This window comes from Stegostoma tigrinum, chromosome 6, assembly GCF_030684315.1.
Source record: "Stegostoma tigrinum isolate sSteTig4 chromosome 6, sSteTig4.hap1, whole genome shotgun sequence".
Lineage (NCBI taxonomy): Eukaryota > Metazoa > Chordata > Chondrichthyes > Orectolobiformes > Stegostomatidae > Stegostoma > Stegostoma tigrinum.
The window spans coordinates 73,721,604-73,749,553 of record NC_081359.1 but is presented as its reverse complement, the minus strand read 5'-3'; the positions used below and the strand labels follow the sequence as shown (position 1 = coordinate 73,749,553).

The following is a 27,950-nucleotide window of genomic DNA, read 5'->3' as shown; positions in this document are numbered from 1 at the left end:
TTTTCCTCCCTGTCGCCTCCCTCCCTCCCTCCCTCCCTCCCTCCCTCCCTCCCTCCCTCCCTCCCTCTCTCTCTCTCCTCCCTCTCCCCTCTCTCTCCTCCCTCCCTCTCCCTCCTCTCTCCCTCCCTCCCTCTCCCTCCCTCCCTCTCCCTCCCTCCCTCCCTCCCTCCCTCTCCCTCTCTCTCTCCCTCCCTCCCCCTCCCTCTCTCTCTCTCTTCTCTCTCTCTCTCCGTCTCTCCTCTCTCCATCTCTCTCTCTCTCTCTCTCGTCAGTGTATGTACCTCTCTCTTTCCCTGTCTCTCTGTCTCTCTCTCTCTCTCTGCAGGGTACACTGATCTCATTCTTTACTACAAAGTGTGATCAAAGTCTGGACCAAGCTGCTTACATACTGTTCTGCGTCAAAGTCTCTCCAACGATCAAGCTCAATGACTTTCAGCTAAAGAGAATTGAGATTGAACCATCTACTGCAGGTGCATAAGCAAATGACAATCTCACTCATCATACAATCCTGCATACTGTAGTCCAGATACACAACCTATTATACCAAATCTCAACCTTAGTTATTTGTGTTACTTTTATTCTAGATTTTATTTAGACTGTATTCTACTTTTAGCTACACTATTGTTTGTTGGAACTTCTTTTTATTCCCTTATTTTACTCTGTGTCTTGTTCTCTGCTATTAATTACTTACCCCCTCAGCTTCCAATACAAGTAGTTGAAGATGCACAAGAAAGCAGCACCCCTTGTTGTAATACAAAGTGTAAAACAGTGAAGGATTGAAGTGGAGCCAATCTATACTTTTTTGCTGGTACTAATAAGAGCATTTACTTTTATGTGCGGAAATACCCATCACAAGCATGCACTCCACCAGCCACAATTTCAACCTGTTCCCATTTATTTACTTATTTACATCTAAATCCCCAGTCAGTGCCTATAATCTGATCACAGTTAAATGATGAATACATTTGATTTATATTTTTCTGCTTTTCCACACTGTGTTCCCATTTGCAACATATTTCAGATTTTGGTCACTTTGTTAATGTTGAATACATTTCTGTGATAGCAGAACTGAAAACTCTATGGGGGCCTATTGATCACGGCCTCAGTTTATAGTAAAACTGCAGTTCCTTCTAAAGCCAACACCACGGACTTGGCCCAGTTGCATTTACTGATAAATTTAGTATCAAAACCGTTAAACAAGATTGACAAATCAGGTTTTTCATCCTCCTGCTGGTTGCTGTCCTCTCCTTAACCCTTGGTGTGAGTTGCAAGAGGTCAAAAGCAACCTGAGGAGTGAGAGTGGCATCAAATTTGCAAGGTCCCAAAGGTATGCACAAGCTGGAAAGATGCAAACTGGTAAGTTGGCAAGTGAGAGACCATGTACCATGCATGTAAATAACTATGTTTTATATAATTACTGACTTCAGTAAGAGATTTCCACAAACAGTGATTCTCATGAAGTATATTATTGGTACCTAATACATTTTAAAAGTAGTTTGCCAGGATCTTTCCTATCTAGAATGACTAAATACTGCAAAAGTGAAAGGTACTTTACACAAGCTCAGTTTTTGGGTGTTAAAACACATTGGTTAACAAAACTAATGATACAGAAGTAATAATCACTCTACTTCTATAAGCAATTTTTGAAATGATGGATAGTGATCAAAATTTACTTCCACAAGAGACAACTAATTATAGTACACTCCACCTAGCTTTGACAATAAATGAAACTTCTTTAGCTGTTTCAATTTCTAGTCTGTTTCAAAAATTCATTTCAGCAATTCCAGTTGATCTAACCTTTCAAATATTAAACCAAAAGGTGCTCTGTGTCAGTGAAATTTAAAATAAAGTTAAAGCAGAAATCCCCCTTTGATTCCCTCAATGCATGTTTCAGCTTGTTCCAGCATGTTTGAACAGGTTTTCAAAAGCTCCTTGATGCAGTCCTAAGTCTAATAAGTGGCACGTGCTATAGCTCACCTGCTTTGTGTTTACTTACAATATGCATTTTCCTTCCAATTCAGTATGTTCTCATTTTAAGTTGGCCCATTTAAGACATTTCAATTTAATGTGGTCAGTTAGTGAGACAGGTATACACATTTAGTGTCACAGATTTTGTTTTGACATTGATTCCTATCAGATCGATGTGAGGTCTCATGACTCAGTCAGTGTTATTTTGGAGGCGTCTCTCCCACTCGCTGACTTACCAGTTTGCCATCTTTTGAGCTTGCAGCATATCTCTGAGACCTTGCAAGTTGATGCAACTCTCACTGTGCAGGTTGCCAATCACACCAAAGGCTCAGGAGAGGAGAACAACAAGTAGGAGAGTCAAAAATCTGATCAGTGATGAAATGTATGGTCTGAGAGTACAATTGGCGATGAGCTAGATGGTTAGGGGTGGAATAGTGAAAGAGTGGGAGGCAAGGAGGTGTGTGATGGCATGTGGATTAGTATATTTTTGTAATGTTTGAAATTTGCTTTCTCCTAAAAAAAATGTCTAAGTTCCAAAAATACTGTTAGCAAAGCATATTGTTTAAATTTACATTTTCTAAAAATTTCTGACAGAAATTATCTTAAAATAGCCCAACTGAAGTTTGTACATTGGTTGCAATGGGAAAATCTGATTTGCTTTTCATTGTTTCATTTAAAATTATGGTTTCTCGGCAAGAACCCAGAACATTAAGTGAGGAGTTACTGTCATCCAACAATGCCTATCTTCAGAAGTTTGAAAAATGGACAATTAAATCAATTATAACAGGTTCAGACCAAGTTTATTGTAATCACAATGACCATTTTGTTAGGGTGCTTGGATAGATCTGATGTTTCAGTTGACAACTGTGACTTGTCAGCAAGATTTAGAAGCTGAGATTTTCTGATCTTGATTTCCTTTATAAATGCAAGCGGTCATACTTCCCCTGTAGTGCAGATCACTGCGAAGTTTCCAGGGTCAAGAATCCTGTAAATGTTTTGAACCAGTTGCTGACACTGTTATTTGCACTTAAGAGCTGACCGCTGAAAGGTGGATGGGAAATAGCTGCTACTGCTGGTACAGAAGCTGGGCCAGAGACCTCCCTCAATTTAAAGGCATAGGAAGCTTCAATGTAGAACTGCTAATGTTTAGTCCCTCAGTAAAGTGATCCTGTTTCAGCATTGAAATTCTTCCCAAAATAATTTCCTTCTCAGCCACACTGAATGGCTTTTGTACGTAAATTGTCAGAAACATTGCCAAAACAAAAGCAAAATATCAAGATGCTAGATGTTCAGTGTTAGTGTTATTCAGCTTTTGGTAGTGATTTCCCTTTCACTAACACTGATACTTTTATGTCTCTGCTACGTTGTATCTTTTAAAATGATTTCTTTTAAAAGGCTACTGTATGTGTATGTACAAAGCCCTTCAGGAGAGGTTTCCAGAACTTTGACCAAGAGATGGCGAAGCAACAATGGTATAGTGCTAAAGCAGGGCACTAAATGGTTTTGAGCGAAAGTGGCTGATGGTGGTGTTCCTATGTGTTTGCTGTCTGTGTCCTTCTAAACAGTACAGACTTGTGTATATGGGAAATGCTATCAAAGGAGCATTTTCAAATTGCAGCAATGCATCTTTTAGAAAGCACATGTCACTGCCAATGTGTACTTCGGTGGAGGGAGTGAAAGTTTAAACTCTGTCATATTTAGCTCCAGACACAGACCTTCTCAACCATCCAGGATCCTAACCTCATCTGCAAACTTCTCTGGGATCTGCCCAATGCCATTAACCATGTGGTTGCTGCAGCCACCCCGATGGATCATGCAATTGCTCCAGCCACCCCCATGGATCATGTGATAGCAATTTCTGCTAACACTGCCAAACTCATGATGAGCACTTCTGCTGACATTGCCGACGACGTGACGACCTCCGACCAAGTCATTACTTCTGCTTTCACCCGCTTGACTGCTCCTGTACACATACCTACTCCTTCAGCTGCAATCTCCATCCCCACTCCCAGCCCCAGCTCAGCACTCGGACCTAAGCCCTGCTGGGTATTCACCATCCACCCAGACCCCTCTCTCACTGAGGCTGAACGATCAGTCCTCAGCAAAGGACTCACCTCCATTCCCCTGCACCCACACATGAATGAATTCCACGCACACCTCATTGTTGAGCTCTTTTTCCACTGCCTCCACCTCCGCACCTATTTCTTTGAACAAGAATACAACCCACCCTCTGATGACCCTTTCTCCTGCCTCCAGCAAACTCCCGTCTTCTTGGACACCCCTCCAGGCCTCCTACCCTCCCTCAACCTCTTCATCTCTAACTGCCGCTGCAACATCAACCACCTGAATCTCTCCACCCCCTCATTTCAACCTCTCCCCATCAGAACACGCAGCCTGTGCTCCCTTCCCTCCAACCCCAACCTCACCATTAAATCCGCTGACAAGTGGGTGGGAAGAGGGGGAGTTTGAGGTGGGGGGGTGTTCATGGTGGTAGTATGGCGAACTGACCTCTACATCTGAGGCCAGGCGCTAGCTTTCTGATGCCTCCTCCTACCTTCCACTCGATCATGACCGCAGTTCTGATCACGATGCCATCATCACCCAGACCACCAACAACCTTATCATCTCAGGAGATCTCCCATCCACAGCCTACAACCTGATAATGTCTGAACCCCTCACTGCCCATTTGTATCTCCTATCCAAAGTCTATAAACCTGACTGCCCTGGTCAACCCATTGTCTCTGCCTATTCCTGACCCACCAAACTCATCACCTATACCTTAGCTCTACCCTTTCCTGTTTGGTCCAGGAGCTCCCCACCTACATTCGGGACACAACCCATGGCCTCCACCTTTTGCAAAATTTCCAATTGCCCGGCCCCAACATCTCTTTTTTACCATGGTTGTTCAGTTCCTACACACCTGCCTCCCCCAAGGAAATCCTAAAAGCCCTCCGCTTCTTCCTCTCCTACAGGCCCACCCACTTCCCCATCACCGACATACTGATTCACTAGGCGGAACTGGTCCTCACTTTCAATAAATTTTCCTTTGATTCCTCCTGCTCCCTGTTAACCAATGGGGTGGCCAAGGGCAACCACATGTACCTGAGCTATGCCTGCCTCTTTGTAGGACTAATGGTGCCTCAACAACTACACTGGCAGCATCCCCTACCTATTTTACCATGATATTGATGACTGTATCGGTGCTGCCTCGTGCTGCTGCAAGGAACTCAAACAGTTCATCAACTTTGCCAACACCTTCCATCTTGCCCTCAAATTCACCTGGACCATTTCTGAAACCTCCCTCCCCTTCCTGGTGCTCTCTGTCTCCATCTCTGGTAACAAACTCACCACTGACATCCATTTCAAATCCACTGATTTTCACAATTATCTCAACTACACCTCCTCTCACCCCCCCCCTCTGCAAAAATTCTATCCGATACTCATAATTCCTCCGCCTCCGCTGCAACTTCTCTCAGGATGAGGCTGTACTCTGGGACTTACCAGACATCCTCCTACTTTGGAGACCATAGTTTCTCCTGCTGTGTTATTAAGGATGCCCTCAACCGCATCTTCCCCATTTCCCACATGTCTGCCCTCAAACCCTCTTTCCCCCCCGATCAACAATTAGGATAGAGTCCCCTTAGTCCTCACATACCACCCGGCCAATCTCTGAATACAAAGCATCATCATCTGACATTTCCACTACCTACAATCAGACCCCACCACCAAAAACATTTTTCCCCACCAACCCCCCACCACACCTGGTACCTTTCCCTGCAACGGCAAGAGGTGGTACACCTGCCCCTACACCTCCCCTCACCTTCATCCGAGGTCCTAAACAATCCTTCCAAATCCGGCAGAGATTCACCTGCACTTCCTCTAACCTCATCTACTGTATCTATTGCTCTTGACATGGTCTTCTGTATTTCGGGGAGACCAAATGCAGACTCAGGGACCAGTTTACAAAGCATCTGTGCACCACACGCACCAACCAACCCGACCTTCCAGTTGCCATCCACTTTAACTGTCCCTCCCACTCCCCCCAGTGACATGTTCATCCTTGGCCGCCTCCACTGTCAGAATGAAGCTAAACGTAAACTGGAAGAAGAACACTGCATATTTCACTTTGGGAGCTTACAGCCCAATGTCCTAAATATTGACTTCACCAACCTCAAAATCTCTCCTCCCCCAACCTGTCCATCTTCTGCCTCACCTATCTGCTCCATCCTTTGCACTGACCAACTACATTAACTTCCTACCAGCATCCAGCTATCTCCATCTCACCTAGCCTCCCCCTAGCCCCACCTCACCTCCCTCTATTTATTTCTGGGCTCCCCGCCCTCTCCCAGTTCTGTTGAAGGGTTTCAGCCCGAAACATTGAGCTTCCTGCTCCTCGGATGCTGTCTGATCTGCTGTGCTTTTCCAGCTTCACATTTATTGACTCTTGCTTCCAGCCACTGCAATCCTTTCTGTCTCCGCTGTCTGAAAGTTTAAGGTGTCCCATAGGATTCGGATCAAGCAGGTTGCTTTGTACTGGATAGTGTTAAGCTTACTGGCTGATCTAGTTGACTTCCTGGTCAGATGCTGATGGGGCTTGCCTGATTCAGCAGTTGTAATCCCACTGAACAACAAGTGAGGATGGTTAGGTTCTCACTTGTTGAACATGGTTATTGTTTGACATTTGTCAAACACAACATGTTACTTTTCATTTCAAGCGTGAATGTTGTCCATGATTTCCAAAATATGGACTTATACTTGCATGTTATACAATCGTTAGTCAAAATCTTCATGACTGACTTTATGATGGAGATAGGGACATTGATGATGTGGCTGAGAAAGATTGTACCCAGGTCCCAGTTCTGAGGAATGGCTGCAGTGATGTCCTGCAAAACCGTTCAACAGCTACATCTTTTGACCTAGCTATGACTGCAGCATGAAGTATATGTATCATTAATTCACCCCCCACCCCCCATTCCCATTGGTTTTAGAGACAGATTCTATGAATTCTCATGACTTTCAGAGCTGGTTATGTGAAAGCATGGTTAGTAATGTTGATCTCATCGGCACACTTCTCTGGGATCTGCCCAATGTCATCAACCAATGTTGAATTAAGAGTTCATCCGGCCTCACATTTTATTATCTTGAATTAAGAGCGCTATACCTGAGACCAAAATAAATTAATACAAAAATGTTGGAGGGTACTTGGAAGAAAAGAAATATAAAGATGGGGAATTTCCAAGCCATGGAAGGATTTGGAAATGAGGATAGGAATAATAAATTGAGACCTTTTTTCTGACCAGCTAACAATGCAGCAAAAATTCATCCCTAGGAAAAAGAAGCATGGTACAGGGATGATGAGGCCATCATGGCTGACTAAGGAAGTCAGAGATAGCTTAAAAACAAAAGAGGAAGCATTATAACATGGCAAGTGGCAGTGGGAAACCAGAGAATTGGGAAGCTCACAAAGACCAACAAGGGGCAACAAAAAAAATGAGAGAGAAGATTAAATAGGAGGATAAGCTAGCCAGTAATATAAATGAAGATTGTAAGAATTTCTTTGGATATATAAAGGGCAAAAGAGAGACAAAACTGGACATTGGACCACCGGAAAATGACGCTGGAGAGATAGTAGTGGGGAACAAGGAAATGGCTGAGGAACCGAATAATTACTTCATGTCAGTCTTCACAATGGAAGACACGAGTAATCTCGCAAAAGTTTGAGTCAGAGGACAGAACTGAGTAAGGTGGCCATCACCATGGAAAAGGTGCTAGTAAAACTAATTCTCCTGAAGGTGGATACATTACCTGGACCAGATGCACTACAACCCAGAGTACTAAAAGAGATAGCTGAAGAGATGGTGGAAGTGTGAGTGGTGATCTTTCAGGAATTGCTCGAGTCAGGGAGGGTCCCAGAGGACTGGAAAATTGCTAACGTGACACCCCTGTTTAAAAAGGAAGTAAGACAAAAGACTTAAAATTACAGGCCAATTAGCCTAACCTCAGTCGTGGGTAAGATTTTGGAGCCCATTGTAAAGAATGAGATTCCTGAATATTTGGAAGTGTATGATAAAGTAGGGCAAAGTCAGTATGGTTCCATCTAGGGGAGGTCATTCCTGACAAATCTGCTAGAATTCTTCGAGGAAGTAGTGAGCAGAGTAGACCAAGGAGAGCCAATGGATGTTGTCTACCAAGACGTCAAGAAGGCCTTTGATAAGGTGCCGCACAGGAGGCTGTTGAGCAACATAAGGGCCCATGGTGTCAGAGGCAAAGTGATAGCATGGATAGATGATTGGCTGTCTGGCAGAAAACAGAGTGGGGTTAAAATTGTCTTTCTCAGGATGGCAACCGGTGACAAGTGGTGTTCTGCAAGGGTCAGTATTGGGACCACAGCTTTTCACTTTATACATTAATGATCTAGATGTAGGAACTGTGTGTATTTTGGCCAAGTTTGCAGACGATACAAAGATAGGTGGAGGGACGGGTAGTATTGAGGATGCAGGAGGCTGCAGAAGGATTTGGACAGGCTAGGAGATTGGGCAAAGAAGTGGCAGATAGAGTACAACATGGGAAAGTGTGAAGTTACGCACTTTGGTAAGAAGAATAAAAGCACAGACTGTTTTCTAACTGGGGAGAAAATTCAGAAGTCTGAAGTGCAAAGAGACCTGGGAGTTCTAATCCAGGATTCTCTCAAGGTAAACTTGCAGGTTAAGTCAGTAGCCAGGAAGACAAATGTGGTGTTGGCATTTATTTTGAGAGGACTTGAATATAAAAGCAGGGATGTACTCCTGAGGCTTTATAAGGCTCTGGTCAGCCCACATTTAGAATATTGTGTGCAGTTTTGGGGTCCATATCTCAGGTAGGACGTGCTGGCCCTGGAGCGGGTTCAGTGCAGGTTTGCGAGAATGGTCCCAGGAATGGAAAGTTTAACATATGAGGAACGTTTCAGGACTCTGAGACTATACTCATTGGAGTTTAGAAGGATGAGGGTGATCTAATTGAAACTTACAGAATACTGAATGGCCTGGACAGCATGGATGTTGGGAAAATGCTTCCATTGTTAGGAGAGATGAGGACCCAAGGCCGCAGCCTTACAGATTTACCAGGATGTTGCCGGGAATGGAGGATTTGAGTTATAAGGAGAAGCTGGATAGGCTGGGACTTTTCTCACTGGAGTGTAGGAGGTTGAAGGGTAGTCTTATAAAGGTAAATAAAATCACGAGGGATATAGATAAGATGAATGGCAGATGTATTCACGAGGTTTAGGGATTTCAAGACAAGGAGGCATGTTTTTAAGGTGAGAGGAGAGAGATTTAGAAAGGACACGATGGGCAATGTTTTTTAAACACACAGAGTGGTTCGTGTGTGGAATGAACTTCAAGAGGAAGTAGTGGATGTTGGTGCAAATACAGTGTTTAAAAGACATTTGGAAATGTTTGGAAGGATATAGGCCAAGTGCAGGCAGGTAGGCCTAATTTAGTTTAGTCCATTAGCATCAAGGACTGGTTGGACTGTAGCAGCTGTTTCCATGCCATACAGCTCTATGACTGTATGTATCCCGGAATTATACGATAAGAATGGAATCAAGACTGCAATGCTATGTAGAAGGATAACTGGAGAAGCGTTGAAGGAGAAAAGCATATTCAACCGCATCCAAGCCGGGGAACAAATCAAAAAGAAGGATAATTTGCTTTTCCCACTGTCACTTTGAATATCATTTATAACTTTGGGTAAGCCTTTTCAGTACTGTGACAGAGGTGAAAGTCTGATTGGAGGGACTGAAATATGGAATGCTGAAAAGAACGGCACAAATTTGGGAGGCACCAACATGTTCAAAGACTTTGTAGAGATAGGTATGGTTGGAGTTGAGGCAGCAGTTCAAGCAACACGGTGAGTATGTTTTGAGGGCCAGAATGTTGATGATGGATTTGAAAGAGAGAAGGACAGATATCAGAGGAGAGAACCATTAGCAATGTCAGCTACCATGAGAGTGGGAGGGGAAGTTTGAAGTGAGTTAGTTGAAACACAGCAAAGACAACAGCAGATGGGGCATGAGAACAAGATTAACTTCGAATAGGCATGAGGGAGAATAATTGAGAAACTAGGGGAGAGAGCAAGTTGAGGCCTGAAACAAAAATAGAAATTACTGGAGAAACTCAGCAGGTCTTTGGAGAGAAATTAGAGTCTACATTTCTAGTTCAGTGACATCACTGAAGGCCTCGAGGTGTTTTGACCCCCTGGCTAGGGGAAGGGAGAGAAATAACAGGAAACTGATTGGATGGTATCAATCTTGAAAAAGTAATTCATGAGTTCCTTGCAAGATAATAAAATGTGAGGCTGGATGAACACAGCAGGCCAAGCAGCATCTCAGGAGCACAAAAGCTGACGTTTTGCACTTGGCATTAGAGGGAGATGGAGGATACAGGGGAACGAGATCAAAGAAAATGGTTTGCTGTTGAAAATTAAAGCAAAACATCACTTGTAAGTGACAACCTTCACCACAAATTATATTTACTGATCTACATCTTGATGCTGAGCATAGCAATCTATCTTTTCCATCATCAGTGCACTGACTGTACGTACAATTTACAGAATGCCCACAGCAGCTCACCGCCCTTGGTTCAACACTACCTCCTATTGCTATAATATCTACCACTTGAAGAAATGAGCAGCAGCATCCCTGAAAAAAAGTCACCTGCAAGTCCACCTTCAAGTCAGAAACCACCCTGATTTGGACACGTACTGTCATTCCTTCATAATTTTAAATTGAAATTCTGGTAATTCCGAATCCAATGTCATTATTAAAAAATACACAATAAACACATGGACTACAATGGTTAAAGGAAAAAGTCAACTGCCACCTTCCCAGGGCATTGTGGAATTGACAATCAATTTAATTTTGCCCCTGTTGCCCACTTTCCAAGAACCTTTTTTAAGAAACATAGACTATCATTTTAGAAAGGACAATTAATTAATTTCATTGGAAAATTAAAATGAACGTTTGTATTGTATAAACCTGAAATTTTCTTTGCTTCTTCCCATTATAATGTAGAGAAGAAAATTGAGAGAGCAGTGCATTTTACTGCTTGAAATCCTTCATTTGGAATTGTAATACAGCAATCAGACAACTGAATCTTGACAGATTTTACTGTCTCTATTCTAATTAGCTCTCAACTATGTAATATAGTCTGTTCTCATTAAAACTGTACTTAAAACCTCTGTTTGAAGCTGTCTTTGGTAGACACTATGAGCTATAATGAAAGGTGTGCTGTATGCAGACTTTTTGAAAGGAAGCCATTAACCATGCATTAAAGTATACCAAGATAATAAAATGTGAGGCTGGATGAACACAGCAGGCCAAGCAGCATCTCAGGAGCACAAAAGCTGACGTTTCGGGCCTAGACCCTTCATCAGAGAGGGGGATGGGGTGAGGGTTCTGGAATAAATAGGGAGAGAGGGGGAGGCGGACCGAAGATGGAGAGAAAAGAAGATAGGTGGAGACGAGAGTATAGGTGGGGAGGTAGGGAGGGGATAGGTCAGTCCAGGGAAGACGGACAGGTCAAGGAGGTGGGATGAGGTTAGTAGGTAGATGGGGGTGCGGCTTGGGGTGGGAGGAAGGGATGGGTGAGAGGAAGAACAGGTTAGGGAGGCAGAGACAGGTTGGACTGGTTTAGGGATGCGGTGGGGGAAAGGGAGATTTTGAAACTGGTGAAGTCCACATTGACACCATATGGCTGCAGGGTTCCCAGGCGGAATAGGAGTTGCTGTTCCTGCAACCTTCGGGTGGCATCATTGTTGCACTGCAGGAGGCCCATGATGGACATGTCATCTAGAGAATGGGAGGGGGAGTGGAAATGGTTTGCAACTGGGAGGTGCAGTTGTTTGTTGCGGACTGAGCGGAGGTGTTCTGCAAAGCGGTCCCCAAGCTTCCGCTTGGTTTCCCCAATGTAGAGGAAGCCACACCATTATCTCTGATACTCATTAAAGTATACCGTTTGTCATGGACTCCTCACTTATCAAGGGTGTTCCATATATTCCATTTCTAGTGGAGATCAGAGAGACAGAATGCCTTACAATTGACCAGTGTAGCACTTGCCAGGTAGATGGCTAAAGTTTGCAGGAGAACATGAAAAATGTGATCAACAATAAGCGATGCAGCCCTTTGAGCCTCCTACACAATTTGCTTAGATCATTGATGTTTTCCCCAACTCTAACTTTCTGAGCTATGTTTATTTTCCTTCATTTATTTAATATCCAAAATCTATCCAACTCTGTCTTTAAATATATTTAGTGACTGGGCATCCAAAGTCAAAATGTAAATAATTCCAAATATATATCTTTATTCACTGCTGTTGGTAATCTGAATGAAGAATAATTAATTTGGGAGAAAAAACGTACAACAGCATGTGAACAAATCTGGTCCAGATAAGTTAGAATCAGAGATTGGCAGCCAAATTTGTAATTGAAAAATGAGAGGAGATAGTTTGAATGCAAACCCATAACGAAGAAAAGCTATGCAAGCACACCTATAGCTTGCTGGAGGGCAAAAGCGTAGAAAATAAAATGAAGCAGAAAAAAGGTGTAAAATATGCATATCAGCTGGATCACAAAATTTAACATCAGGCTCAGAATAAAACATTCAGAGGGAATTGAAACAAAGGGAGAGTATGAAATGGGGTTCACAGTGAAGGTAACAGGTTTTTTAACAGCTTTTGAGTAATTGTTAAGAGTAAAATGAGGAGTGGAACTGATTTTGGACCTAAAAGGAGATTTTTGCACAGCGGCAAGACCATGGCTGAAGTTCTGGTTGAGTACTTTGCATCTGTGTTTTCCGAAGAAAAGGAGTTACAGAGATAGAGAAGTTAGTTAAGAGACTTAATGGTTTTAAAATTGAGGAGAAATGAAATAGGCTAGCTATATGCAAAGTTGTTAAGTCAGCCTAAGATTATAAGAAATAGGAAGTAGGTCATTCGGCCCCCTGAGAATGCTCTGCTGTTCAACAGGATCATGGCTGATCCAACAGCCTTCATATTCATTTCCCTGCCCGTACCCTTGATTCCCCTACTGATTGTGAAACTGTCTATCTTAGCCTTAAATAGACACAAGGACTCTGCCTCCCACCACTACTCCCCCGCCCTGTCCCGCTGCAGCTCTCAACGACAAGGAGTTCCGAAGACATTCATCCTTCTGAGAGAGGAAATTCCCCCTGATCTCAATCTTAAATTGGCACCCTTTTATTCTGGGACTATGCTGTCTGGTCCTGGACACTCTGATGAAGAGAAATGCTCTCTTAATGTTTACCCCGTCAAGCCCTGTAATAATCCTGTAAATCTCAACAAGATCACCTCTCATTCTTCTAAATTCCAATGAGTAGAGTCCCAGTCTATTTAACCTTGCTCATAAGACAATCCTTCCATTCCAAGGATCATCCTAGTGAACCTTCGCTGAACTCCATCTAATGATTTAGTATATTTTTGTAAATAAGGGGACCAAAACTACACTCAGTACTCCAGATGTGGACTTACCAACACCTTGTGATGGAGGAAAGATCATTGATGAAGCAGCTAAGGATGATCACACCAAAGACACTACCCTGAGCAAATCCAGCAGAGATGTCCTGGAGCTGAGAGGACTTGATCTGCCTGACAAGGTTTTAAATATAGTAAGTACATTCTTGGTTTTTCAGGAAACCCCGTAACTAAAGGATAGTGAATCTTGTGGATCCATCAGGTTTGTGTCTTTCATTTGGTTCTTTTTGATCCGGAATAGTTAACTCTAGCCCATCAACCCACAATCCTATTCCCACGCCAATATGCTGCCATCCACAGTCTTACCCTCCTATCTCTCTGCGTCCCAGCTGCAGCCTACCGCAGTAGGTCTTTCTATCTCACGGCCAGCTATCCTGAAAATCTCAGAAGAAGGGTCCTGACCCAAAATGTCAACTTTCCTGCTGTTTTGATGTGGCCTAGCCTGCAATGTTTCTCTTTCTCCATGCTCTGTTATCCTGAAAATCTGACAGGCTACTGGCTAGGAAACACAAGAGAATTTGACTTAACCTGTGTTCTTCATATCTTGCTCTTCTACCACTCTTCCTTCCAAGCACTGCCATCCTATTCTAGCATAAATATCAGAGTTCTTGTCTCTATTCCTGCTTTTGACTAGCCTTGCCTTACTGGAAAATTATGGTTATGAAAGCAGGTGTAATAACACTACGTCCTTCCAAAAAGACTTCCAATGAAGTTATGCAATAATATTGACCAAAATTTTAGGTTACTTGGCTGATGAAGTATTTCTTCTATTAATTATCGAGGTAGTTTCATGCGACGCAGAGGTTTCTAAGAATCTATGTTTACAGCCCTGTGTTACCCATATTTGCTTTCATCAGAAAACCTGAGTAGTCCAGGCTAAGGACCCTTTTTAAATTATTTATGAAGGTGTGTTTTTATGTTTTAACTACAAGACTGAGAATGTGGCATTAAGCACATATCTTCTTTAAAAGAGACAGCAGAAGTCTGATGGGCTGAAAGCCCTTTGAGTTGCAAGTTTCTTTATTAGCCATCAATACATTCTATTTTTGTTGAAGTAGGGTACCAAGTGTCTTCTCCTTTACATAAATAGGCTAACTAAGTTGAGCTACTGTAGGAATAACCCATTCCCAGGCCGTCAAATACATTTACGAACAAAAACAGAAATTGCGGGAGAAATTCAGCAGGGCTGGCCGCAGCTGTGAAGAGAGAAACAGTGTTAAAGTTTTCCTGGAGCTTAAATCAGAACAAATTTCTTGAAAGACAGTCTCAGTCTTTGCCAAATACCAACTGCTGTTATGCAGCTCTTGACATGTACTTTATACCGTTATCTGCAGCATGCTGAGTTCTATGCAAAATATATACTTTTATTTCATTATCTGCAGCATGCTCAGTTCTTTGCAAACAACATCACGACTAAAGTCATAGTAACATAACTAATCCTCAAAGCCACTTACATAGAAGGTAACTAAAGCAATGCTAATTAGCAATGCCAGCTCTTCTACAATCAGGCTGCAGTATCGTTTTACAGCTCTGACCACTCAGTAAAGCTCACTTATATTGTGTACAGAATCTCACCTGTACTGTTCATTTTGTATATAACATTATAACAAAAGAAAAGTTTACTTTTAAAAATGAAATAAATTGGTTTTCATGTATGAAAACACAATTCTTCACTTGCATTACAGGTCTACAATCCTTCAGCTCCATTAGTTAAGATCTCAGGTTTTCAATGAGTTTCGTTAAAACTGCGCTGTAATTCTTAAGAGATAATGGGAACTGCAGATGCTGGAGAATTCCAAGATAATAAAATGTGAGGCTGGATGAACACAGCAGGCCAAGCAGCATCTCAGGAGCACAAAAGCTGACGTTTCGGACCTAGACCTTTCATCAGAGAGGGGGATGGGGAGAGGAAACTGGAATAAATAGGGAGAGAGGGGGAGGCGAACCGAAGATGGAGAGTAAAGAAGATAGGTGGAGAGAGTATAGGTGGGGAGGTAGGGAGGGGATAGGTCAGTCCAGGGAAGACGGACAGGTCAAGGAGGTGGGATGAGGTTAGTAGGTAGCTGGGGGTGCGGCTTGGGTTGGGAGGAAGGGATGGGTGAGAGGAAGAACCGGTTAGGGAGGCAGAGACAGGTTGGACTGGTTTTGGGATGCAGTGGGTGGGGGGGAAGAGCTGGGCTGGTTGTGTGGTGCAGTGGGGGGAGGGGACGAACTGGGCTGGTTTAGGGATGCAGTAGGGGAAGGGGAGATTTTGAAACTGGTGAAGTCCACATTGATACCATATGGCTGCAGGGTTCCCAGGCGGAATATGAGTTGCTGTTCCTGCAACCTTCGGGTGGCATCATTGTGGCAGTGCAGGAGGCCCATGATGGACATGTCATCTAGAGAATGGGAGGGGGAGTGGAAATGGTTTGCGACTGGGAGGTGCAGTTGTTTGTTGCGAACTGAGCGGAGGTGTTCTGCAAATTTTGTAATTTCTGTAATTTTTAACTCTGTCCTAGCAATACAAAATAATGTGTGCAAAGTCTTAAATGACATTGTTATTACTTGTGAGTTCAATTGGTGTAAAATGGAGTCCAGTAAGTATATTAATTTGAAATGGTTTAAATTCAATGTGCAATCAGCCCAAACAGCCTGAAACAGATTCCATATATTGCAATCAGTATTTATTTTGATGGTGTTAATTCATGATGTATTTAATGGGCTGAATGGCCTAATTTGTCTAATGGTCTTAATCAATTGCCAAAGGCTGATCAAGGAGTTTTTTTTAGGAACTTCAGTAAAAGATAGTCTTGCATGCTTATCATCCCCTTGACTTAAAAGCCCTAACTTTCCTTTCTCCAATCTTCTAAACTGACAACTTACACACAGTCTTTCTACTGCCTGTGAGCTACAGAAACCCTCTGTGATTTTTTTCCCTTTACTTATACTTGCCCTTCAGAAAGGTTTCAGTCTCGAGGATCTAGACCCAAAACGTCAGCTTTCCTCCTCCTCTGATGCTGCTTGGCCTGCTTTGTTCATCCAGCTCTACACCTTGTTATCTCAGATTCTCCAGCATCTGCAGTTCCTTCTAGTACTGCAGAACATATTCAGGAGGGGTGGTATAATATGATTTTGAAGGTTAGCATGTCTACCAGGGCAGTGTCATCCTGAAGCAGTTGAGAAGGCAAGAGTAATTCAGCGTCTGCCAAGAAACGTCCCAGCTGCCCTGAAACTAGCCTGCAAGTCAAGATAGAGATGGAAAAGAAGTGAGTAATCAAAAAAGTGACAACCCCTACAGAATTAATAAGCAGCACGGTGGCAGTGAAATATCCTTGAAAGCTACAGCATGCATTGACTCATTATAAATAAAACCCTGAAGATATCTCCCTACCTCATTCCAACAGTTGAAGGCATTTTGCCAAACAAAATGTTGTTGCTGCCAAGTGAAATTGGATGAAAGCAACAGCTTTCTAACCACATTCTGGATGCACTTCAGGTAATACAAATGGTTACAGATGCCGTTTTGCATTACCACCTCTCCAGAAGAGTGTCAATGCAGGGAAATAGTTAGTGAATTTCCCAAAGTGAAAGCTTCAAGGAGTGATCTGCAAGTTTATGAATGCCAAGACGCAATGGAAGACGTCATTGTTGTCCACGATTAAAATAAATACTTGAGAGACCTCACCAAGTGAACCTGAAGCTGAACAAAATGAAATTACAATTAAAGTTGCTCAAAGACAACTACGTAGGCTTTGTACTGACACTGAAAGATCTTCACTTGGATCCTGTAAACTGTGGCAAACCTTTTGCCGAATTTGTTAGTGGAATGTGAAACATTGTGTTCACTTGGAATACAAGGAAAACTGGCCATTTGAAGACAAAATTGGCTGGAAGGTAGGAGACAGAGGGTGATGGTGGAGGGTTACTTTTCGGATTGGAGGCCTGCTACCCATGGTGTGGTGCAGGAATTAGTGCTGAGTCCACTGCTTTTTGTCATTTTTTTAAATAAATAATTTGTGAATATAGGAGGAACGGTTTTGCAGATGACACCAAAACTAGTGATGACAGTGAAGCAGATTATATCAGAGTACAACGGGACTTCTATCAGATGATTTGATGGGCCAAGAAGTGGCAGATGGTGTTTAATTTAGATAAATGTGAAAAGCTGCATTTGGGAGAGACAAATAAGGGCAGAACTTATACATTTAATGGTAAGGTACTGGAGAATGTTGCTGAACAAAGGGACTTTGAAGTATAGGTTCATAGTTCTTGAAAGTGAAATCGCACATAGACAGGGTAGTGAAGAAGGTTTTTGGTACACTTGCCGTTATTGGTCAGTGCATTGAGGTAGGAAGCAGTCATGTTGCAGCTGTACGCTTTGGTGAAGCCATTTTTGGAATACTGCTATCAGTTCTGGTCTCCTTGCTACAGGAAAGATGATGTTAAAATTGAAAGGTTTCAAAACGATTTTAAAGCATGTTCCCAGGGTTGGAGCATTTGGGATGTAGGAAGAGGCTGACTAGGCTGGGATTATTTTCTCTGGAGAGTTGGAGGCTGAGGACTGACCTTAGAGGTTTACAAAGTTATGAGGGACATGGATAGAGTGAATAGTCATGGTCTTTTCCCCAGGGTAGGAGAGTCCAAAACTAGAGAGTATAGGTTTAATGGCATTGGAACAAGAAGTAATGTTCACTAAAATCAAGCAACAAGTGATGGCAACATGTGTTGAAATACTATGACATCAAGGATGAAGTCATTCTGCAGTGTGATACTGGTGAGAAAGAACTTGGAGCAACTCCAATGCAGCAAAGACAACCAGTTACATTGGCATCAAGGGCACTAGCATAAACAGAATGATGCTATGCCCAGATGCCTAGCCATTGCCTTTGTTTGTGAGCATTTTCATCAGTGTACTTAAAAGAAACAAACTGGCAGTTGATTCTGGTCATAAGCGATCTCAAAATATTTTCCTCAAGCCAAGACTCTGAGCCATTGTAGGTCAGTGAATTGAACTCAATACTTGTATCAGAGATAATAGGAACTGCAGATGCTGGAGAATCTAAGATAACAAGGTGTACAGCTGGATGAACACAGCAGGCCAAGCTGCATCTTAGGAGCAGGAAAGCTGACATTTCAGGCCTAGGCCGCCTTCAGAAATGGGGGAGGGAGAGAGGGTTCTGAAATAAATAGGGAGAGAGAGGGAGGCGGATCGGAGATGGATAGAGGAGAAGGTAGGGTTTACTACAAACAACTGCACCTCCCAGTCGCGGACCATTTCAACTCCCCCTCCCATTCCTCAGACAACATGTCCATCCTGGGCCTCCTGCAGTGCCACAATGATGCCATCTGAAGGTTGCAGGAACAGCAACTCATACTCTGCTTGGGAATCCTGTAGCCCAATGGTATCAATGTGGATTTCACAAGCTTCAACATCTCCCCTCCCCCTACCGCATCCCAAAACCAGCCCAGCTTGTCCCCTAACCTGTTCTTCCTCTCACCTATCCCCTCCTCCCACCTCAAGCCGCGCCCCCATTTCCTACCTACTAACCTCATCCTGCACCCTTGACCTGAGCGTCCTCCCTGGACTGATCTGTCTCCTTCCTACCTCCCCACCTACACTCACCTTTACTGGCTCCATCCCTGCCTCTTTAACTTGTCTGTCTCCTCTCCACCTATCTTCTCTGCTGTCCATCTTCTATCTACCTCCCCCTCTGTCCCTATTTATTTTGGAACCCTCTTTCCCTCCCCCATTTCTGATGAAGGGTCTATGCCCAAAATGTCAGCTTTCCATCGCCTAGGAAGCTGCTTAGCTACTGTGTTCATCCAGATCTACACCTTGTTATCTTGAACTCAATACGTGTCACTTTATGGCCAGTAGATCCTTGGGTGGGTTCAAGTTTACACAGCATGAAAGATAGGAGGTCAAAAAATAGAGGCAAGGAACAGTCGATCTTCCAAACAATATTTTTTCTGATGCAGGTTTCCATCCAAAGCTTCAGTTCACCTGTTTTCACTTCTTTCTCATCTAGATCACACCTGGACTGTGTGTACAGTTTTGGTCTCCTTACTTGACAAAGGATGTACTGGTACTGGAGAGGCTGCAGACGAAGTTCAGTAGGTTCATTCTGGAATTGAGAACATTGGCGTACGAGGAGCAATTGAATTGATTGGGACTATATTCATTGGAATTTGGAAGAATAAGGGGGAATCTTATAGAAACATATAAAATTATGTAGGGAATAGATAAAATAGAAGCAGGGTAGTTATTTTCACTGGCAGGTGAAACTGGAACTAAGGAGCATAGGTTCAAAATAAGGGGCAGCATTTTTAGGACTGAGTTGAGGAAGAACTTCTTCATCCAAAGGGTTGTGAATCTGTGGGATTCCCTACCCAGTGAAGTAGTTGAGGCTATCTCATTGAATGTTTTTAAGGCAAAGATAGATTTTTGATAATGAAGGAATCAAGGGTTATGGTGAACAGGAAGTTAAGTGAAGCTGAGTCCACAAAAAGATCAGCTATGATCTTATTGAATGGCAAAGAAGACTTGATGGGCCACGTGGCCTACTCCTGCTCCCATATCTTACATTCTTATTCGCAGACTCACCTTTTATGGAGAAAATGGACCATTGGGCCTGTCCATATCTAGTTAATTATGCAAGTTATGATGGAGATAGCAATCAAGGGAATAAATACTGATTTGTGCAATGAAGACTCATAATTACAAAGCCGCTAATGCCAGAATTTCAGAAGCTGCTCACTTCTGGCAAAGAGGAGGGTTCTCTTTTGTGGTGATCCACATAGGAACCAATGACATAGAATGAAGTGTGAGGTTCTGTGAAGAGACTTTGAGAAACTAGTTTCTTAATTAATAAGTAAAACCTTAAGTAATCATCTAAATTAGTACCTCAGTCATACACAAATTGGCATACAGTCAAAAAAATTAAAAATTAAACACACGTAACAAACCCACACTAGACCACCAACTGTAGTTATAAACTGGCTTTATTTTCAAGGTATGAGATCCAGACAAATACAGCTACAAGATGCCATGGTTTTGCACAAACAGTAACCTTTGCTGTGCAATGTTAGAATGGCAATATAATGTACAATATGTCTACAACTTCCAGTCTAACAACTCAAATCAACATGTGGCTCTTTTGGGAATGGAATGTGTTAGTTTGAAAGTGGAATCTCATGTAGGCCAGATAAGGGTGAGAGATCTCCTTAAGTGAACCAAAAAGGTTTTTACAACAATTGACAATGGTTACATGGTCACCATCAAGTTACCTTTTAATTTCATAATTTTATTCAGTTCAAACATCAGCTGTGGTAGGAGTCAAACCCATGTACCCAAAATATTAGCCTGGGGTTCTGGTTTACTCATGACATTACCATTATGCCATGGCCTACACCATTGTCAGCTCCCTTATTAAACTTGCAGAGCCTCATCCCTCTTTTTACCCTGTATAATGTATAGCAGCGTGAGTAACAGCTTCAGATTCTTCTCCCTCTACCTTCAGAATGTCCTGCACCATACAGTGACATCCTTGACTAAGGAGGCCAAATACCATCCTGGAGTTACATCTACAGCAGCGGAAACGTCAGTCTGTTCCCTTTCTGATAGAATCCCCTGAAACTATGACTTTGCTATTCTCTCTTTTTCTTCCTGCCCCTGACATTCCCACCCCTTGCAGACAAACCACTTCTGGTTCTACAGACATGGCTTACATTGCAATCCCCTTAGCAAGCGACATCCTTTGGCTCATTTGAACTGAGAATCTTGGAATCCGTCCAGTGCAGTAAGAGTCCATTCAACCCATCATGTATATCCACCCTCCAAAGAGCAACCCACCCCCACACCCTGTTCCCATATTTATCATGGCTATTCTGGACATTATGGGCAATTTAACATGGCCAATCATCTTATCTGCATATCTTTGGAGTGTGGGGGCAAACTCCCAAGTCTGGAATTGAGCCTGGATCCCTGGTGCTGTGACGCAGCAGGGCTAATCAGTGAGCCACCATGCCACTCAGTGGACCACTGATAGAAAAAAACATTTTGTGTTCATTTGGCAGTTGAAGAATTCAGAAGAAACAAATGAGCAAGATGAACGTTTTGCTGTTAATAATTCACTGCTTTCAATGATAGAACCCACACTCTACTCATCAATACGACAGAACACATTCTCTCTATCCACCTCTTAAACAGGGCCAGTTAGCATAAGGAATTTGACAATGTTTTCAACGGAATCCCTAAGTCAGAACATATTGATATACTTTGGAATTTCAACACAAGAGTGTGCATAGACCATGAGGCATAGGCCTTTTGCCTCAGACATCATAACCTGGGAAAGATAATTGAGAATGGATAGAGAGATGAATGTGGAAAGGATGTTTCTTTGTATGGTCAGTCTGGAACTAGGAGAGATATTAGGAACTGCACATGCTGGAGAATCGAGATAATACAGTGTAGAGCTGCATGAACACAGCAGGCCGAGCAGGAAAGCTGATGTTTCGGGCTTAGACCCTTCATCAGAAAAGTTATTTTTCTGACGAAGGGTCCCGATCTGAAACGTCAACTTCCCTGCTCCTCTAATGCTTCCTGGCCTGCTGTGTTCCTCCAGCTCTACACTGTGTTATCTTTAAGAAATTACAAACAGTTGTGAACGTAGTCAATTCCATCACACAAACCAGCCTTCCATCCATTGACTCCATGTATACTTCCTGCTGCCTCGAGAAAGCAACCAACATAATCAAAGACCCCTCCCACCCTGGTTATACTCACTTTGACCCTCATCCGTCATGCAGAAGATGTAAAATTTTGAATACATATACGAACAGATTCGAGCTTCTTTCCCGCTGTTGTCAGACTTTTGCGTGGACCTCTCAAATGTTAATGTTGATATCTCTCTCTGCACCTTCTCTGCAGCTGTCTCATTATATCTTACACTCTGTTCGTCTACCTGATGCACTTTTTAATGGTATGATCAGCCTGTAAAACAGGCAAAACCAAATATGTTGCTGTATTTTAGTACGTGACAACAATAACTGAAATCAAATCAATACAGAGGGAGCATGACAGTAAAATGCTGACTGGTAAAGACTAATATCACTTGATGGAACCTGCCATTGACACCAACTGATCACCCTCAATAGTTCTTATTAATCTGAACACATCTGATTGAGAAGACTGAATGCACTAATGAAATTAAAAGACACTGCTTATTGCTGTACCAAGAGCTGCTGGTTACAGCTTGACCAGAGCATATGGATGCCAGTCATCACAGGGGATACCAAATTTATAGAATGAGACCAAACACGTAAAAGGTCCAAAATGCACACTTTTAAAGTAATTCAAAGAAGAAGCAAAAGTATGATGAAGAAAAGCTCTAATGCCTAGCTGCTAAAGTTCTAGAATGTACTACCTGAGATTACGGTGGAGGCATCAATTGCCACATTCGAAAGGGAATTAGGCTGTTATCCGTAAAAGAAGAATGTCAGAGTTACGCACAGGAAGTAAGAGAATGGTAGTAAGTAAACTGTTCATTGAGAGCTGGACAGACATGGTGGGCCAAAAGGTGCCTTGGTGCTGTAACAATTCTGTGAAGTGCTGCAGTCTGATGATGGCGACACAGCAAGTATTTTTTTTCCTCTGTGATGCTGAGCATGAAGATGCCGTGATTGGTGATAATTGCTGTAATTACCATTGTTCAAGTTCAGGGTTACTTTGAGTTGATGAACAAGTTACTCAGGAAGCTCTCAACACCATAGAGATCCTGCCTTTCTTGAAAAACAGCCCACAAGAGGCCAAAACAAATCGCTTTTCCTGGAATCTGGCAATCCTGCAAAGTCTATGCAAACTTCTTTCTCTCTTTTGGGGATTGGAGTCTGTGTCTCAGGATTTTCATGATGGAAAAAGTTGTGGCGCTCCTTAACTTACTAACTCTTCATTACTTGCTAACTGTTTGAACTTATTTCCTGTTCACTACTTCCACCCCTAGATCATGGCTAGCTTGAGACTCACTAGCTGTCTTGACTGGCCATTTTCCTCCCTTATCCAAGACAACAAGGTGTAGAGCTGGATGAATACAGCAGGCCAAGCAGCATCAGAGGAGCAGGGAAGCTAAAGTTTTGGGCCTAGACCCTTCTTCAGAAATGGGGGAAGTGAAAGGGGTTCTGAAATAAATAGAGAGAGAGGCAGGCGGATAGATAATGCATAAAGGAGAAGATAGGTGGAGAGGAGACAGACAGGTCAAATAAGCGGGTATGGAGCCAGTAAAGGTGAGTGTAGGTGGGGAGTTAGGGAGGGAGACAGGTCAAGGGGTCGGGATGAGGCTAGCAGTAGGTGGGGGTGGGGCTTGAGGTGGAAACCCCCTGCCTCCATTATTCTCCTACTTGCCGCCTCAGTTCTACTGCTCATCGTCACTCTTAACTCATTACCTCCCTCTGTAGAACCCAACCCAGAGTGAGGTCTTAGGAGAGAGGCAGCAAGGCAACAGGAAGCAAGCAAGTGAGCAGGTGAGATGTGAAGGGAATTGTTGAACAAGAGGATCAGGGAGGGAAGTGGAGCTAAGGTAGTGAGCATGCTGATGAAAAGACAAGTGAGGTGAGAGCCAGGTATTGAATACTGATGGATTATATTCTCCAGCAGGAAAATGGAGGGAAGCTCCACCAGGTTTCATGATTACCAGCCACGTTTCATCAGAGAGTACGTCAGTTGTAATTCCATCAAAGTTGCCCAATGCAGTTGCTCCTCTAGGACGTAGTTTCATCTTCACGTTGACCAATGCTGCCTTGGAGGGGAGAGAGCTTGATGCCTTAATTGCTATCCAGACCCAGTTTGAAAAGAGAGCCTCAGGGACACACTGGAAGCACCCCTTAAATGTGCTTAGTCTGCCACCAATCACTCCTTGTTTCTTCCTTGAGACCTGTATTTGGCTGGAGAATAGACAAGAATATGCGCCACGTGTGTACTGCAGACAAGGTGTATGTGCACCATTATTGTGCTTCAGTACCAATTTGTGAGATGCTGTTACACATCACAGCATTGGCTACAAAGTACACTCTACCACAATGAGACAGTTATCAAGGAGCCTGGTCAATGTGGGACTCCGGCAGAGTGAGACAAAGGCCAAGAGAATTGCTGACTAAAGTTTCGGAAATTTGGTTCCAAGTAGAAATTTGACACAACAGTTACTTTAACTTGGGTTTACTGCAAGAAGTAAACCTTCCAAAGCAAGAGGTGAGTGGGATAAAAGGCATGGATCAAGAGGCTGAGACCAGTGGCAGAATGGCCTCATGAACCACAGCATGACATTTGTGCAGGGAAAGAAGCTGATTGGTGAATATATTTAAACTTAAACGTCTTTATTTTATGTTCAGGTCACCGATGTTTACTTCCCTGTTTAAAAAATGCCTGCTTAATTATTGAATTGATATGGGTGCTTTTTGTTTGATTTTATAAACAAGAAATATCATTACAGGAAATTGTAAAGAGCAGGGAATCTTGAGCCATTAACATATAAACTGAATTAAATATGATAGTGATGGTGGGATGAATGATGTATTGCTGCTGCAACAGAAGAAGCTGCTGCACATTAATGTGCTGCAGAGCAAACCCTTCTGTAGTAGGCATTTACAGCTTGAGGAACTTTGGATCTAGATTTAGGAGATAAAATTTGAGCTACAGACATTGCACCATGTCAGGGAAGAGGAAAGTTTCCTAGACACTTTATTCCAGAGGTCAGTCATGCTCCTCAGACCAGATAATTCAAAATTGGTCCGTGATTAGAGACAGGAGAGTGTGACTGCTGGTGAGCCAGCTTTGAGGACCTGGGAGTCATAATTGAGGAATCATATCTCATGCAAATCTGCAACAATTATGAGGGACTTCCAATCCATGCACATGAAAGTGGGGAACGCAGGGAGGATGAGCAAATTGACCTTGATATCTGGATCCAGGGAGCCATTCACATGAGGGGAGAGGAAATAGTTATAGTGGTAGGATACAGTGTAATTCAGGGGATAGAACCTGCAGCATGAACAGTCCCAAAGGCCCTGTTGTCTGCCAGCTGCCAGAGTCAAGGACATCTCTTTGGGGCTGGAGACGGAGGGAAGGATCCAGCAGCTGTCATCCACATTGGTATCAACAACATTGATGGGACCAAAGAAAAGTTCTGCTGCAAGATTTTGAACAGTTGTAAGCTAAATTAAAAAGCAGAGCTTCGAAAGTAGTAATTTCTGGACTACTATCTGGGCCACTGGAAAATTGGCATCGGGTAAATAAAGCCAAGGAGTTCAATGCATGCCTGAAACATTGATGTGGGAGAAATGGGTTTCACTTCATAGGGCACCAGTACTCAGAAAAATGTAGAGGGAACATTACTCTGTATCTAACCCCAAACTCTGCCTATCCTCTCAATATCTGATGAGGGCAGTATAGAGGAAGTTTCACTCTGTATCTAACCCTGTATAGAGCTTCTGTGTGAATTATCTGACTGATTTGTTTAAGGTGTCATTTTTAAAACTCGTGGGTTGTTTTCTTTGGCAACTGGAGAGTGATGCTGAATCCAGCAGATTCACAATCACTTTGGGAGGGTTAGCAACCCTAAAAACAAATGTTATGTATTAAGGATATTCCCATACTGCCACCTGTCAACAGTGACAAGTTGATACTGGAGGTTGTTAATGGTTTAACATGTCTAGTCACCAGCTATCTGTCATTTGAAGCTGAAATCAACATATACATTGCAAAAGCTGCAGCTGTTATGTCCAGACTGAATAAGAGAGTGTGACAAAAGTAGCAATTGAATAAGCTCAAACCTGACTGAGAACACATTCCTCTACCGTGCTCAGACATTGACAGCATACTCTAGGCAGAAGAAAAAGCTGAATAGTTTCCAGATGTACCCTCTATGTCTTGTGGTTATAATAGCATAAATGATGGAGAAGTCATGGAGCCACTGATTAACCATGACCTCTGGAAGTTTACAATTTAGAGGAACATTGGAAGAATTGAATAGTAATAGAATCCTTAGCTGGTTAAGAGGGTTCAGAGAAAACAGAAACCTGCACCTTCTCAGGTGTCTTCCTCTTCCACAAATGTTGCAGTGACTGCCAGGCTACAGTGGGGCTCCTGAGCCTCAGCAAACAATACCTTTATGCACAGTTGATCCCCATGATGCAAATCATTCTCCCATAAAATGAAAGAATGTGGTAACATTTGCTTCCTAGGAAAACTTAACAATTTCTGTGATGTTATAAAGCTATCTGCATCAAAACGACTAGATTTAATATTCTGTGCTGACTTTACTTCATATCCCATTATAGCAACCAGAAGGAATTCAATGCATTTTGATGGTAAGCCAGGCAATGAGATGCCATTTTCCAAAAGCTAATGATGGAGCAACTTAACTTAGACAGAAATATTTCAATTTCAGTGCTTAACTGATCTTCGTCCGAAGTTGCTGTACCCTTGACACATAAATAGCATGGCACAAAATTAGCTCCAGCATTAATTTGATTGTGAATCCTTGGCTATTTTTCCTGGTGAAAGAGGAAAAACAGATCAGAAAGAATTGGCACCAGTATGGAACTGAATCCTCCAAAGACTTGCTGTTTTGGTGAGATCATGTGTACCTTGCCTTTAAAAAAAGTTCACCTTTTCTCTCTGGTGAGCTAGTAAACAGTATTGTTGAACGTGTGCTTCTGTCCATTCCCCATGAAAGTTTTCCATAAATATTTGCTCGTCAAACCAAAGACCAAAGCATCAAAGATGTACTGAAGGATGTACCTGAGTACAAAGTGATTTTTGTAGGTTAACAAAGTTTATAGCTCTTAAGTACGTAGCCAATGTTTAATGTAATCACAAGACATTGACAAAAAAGTCAGTTGGTATAGGCTGTAGCAATGAGTAAAGGCTGGTGCAGCTACAAGGAGCTGTGCACCAAAACAAAAGACCTACCAGCTATGGTGAAGTCCTTCGAGTATCCTGTTAGAGGTGTATCCATGAAGTGATTGACATACCAAAATCTGGCCATGTATATGACAAGACAGAGTAGTGAACAAAGGTTTCACATTGTCAAATGCATAGAAAACATCAGTGTCATCACACTGTTTAAATTGTTCACAAAAAAATCAAATAATTTGTCTTCCAAAAACTGGTGAATGTTCATGATTCCCTAAGAATGACACTGCTAAGTGTACTCTGCCCCTACAAATTCTTTAAGAAAAAAGTATCCACACAGCTGAAAAACCATGATAAAACCTACATCTAGTAAACCCTTGAGCATACAATGGTTCATCAATTCCATGCACTGAATCAATAGTGTTGGAGGTTTTTATTCCTTTATGGCATGTGGGTATGGTTAGCTACACAAGTTTATTGCCCTAGTGAAGATGTTGATGAGATGCCTTCTTGAAATGTTGTACTTTGGTTGGTGGAACAACCACAGTATTATTTAAAAGAGAGTTCAG

At 42.6% G+C, this 27,950-nt stretch overlaps 1 protein-coding gene across 1 annotated transcript in view; it reads left to right on the top strand.

The window, feature by feature from the left end:
- The window catches only part of micu2 (mitochondrial calcium uptake 2), a 386,723-nt gene that overhangs the window by 219,219 nt on the left and 139,554 nt on the right, over positions 1 to 27,950 (top strand). Inside the window, exon 3 of the mRNA XM_059646669.1 lies at positions 27,131 to 27,147. Coding sequence (XP_059502652.1) covers positions 27,131 to 27,147 — 17 coding nt within the window. The remainder of the gene's footprint in view (positions 1 to 27,130; positions 27,148 to 27,950) is intronic.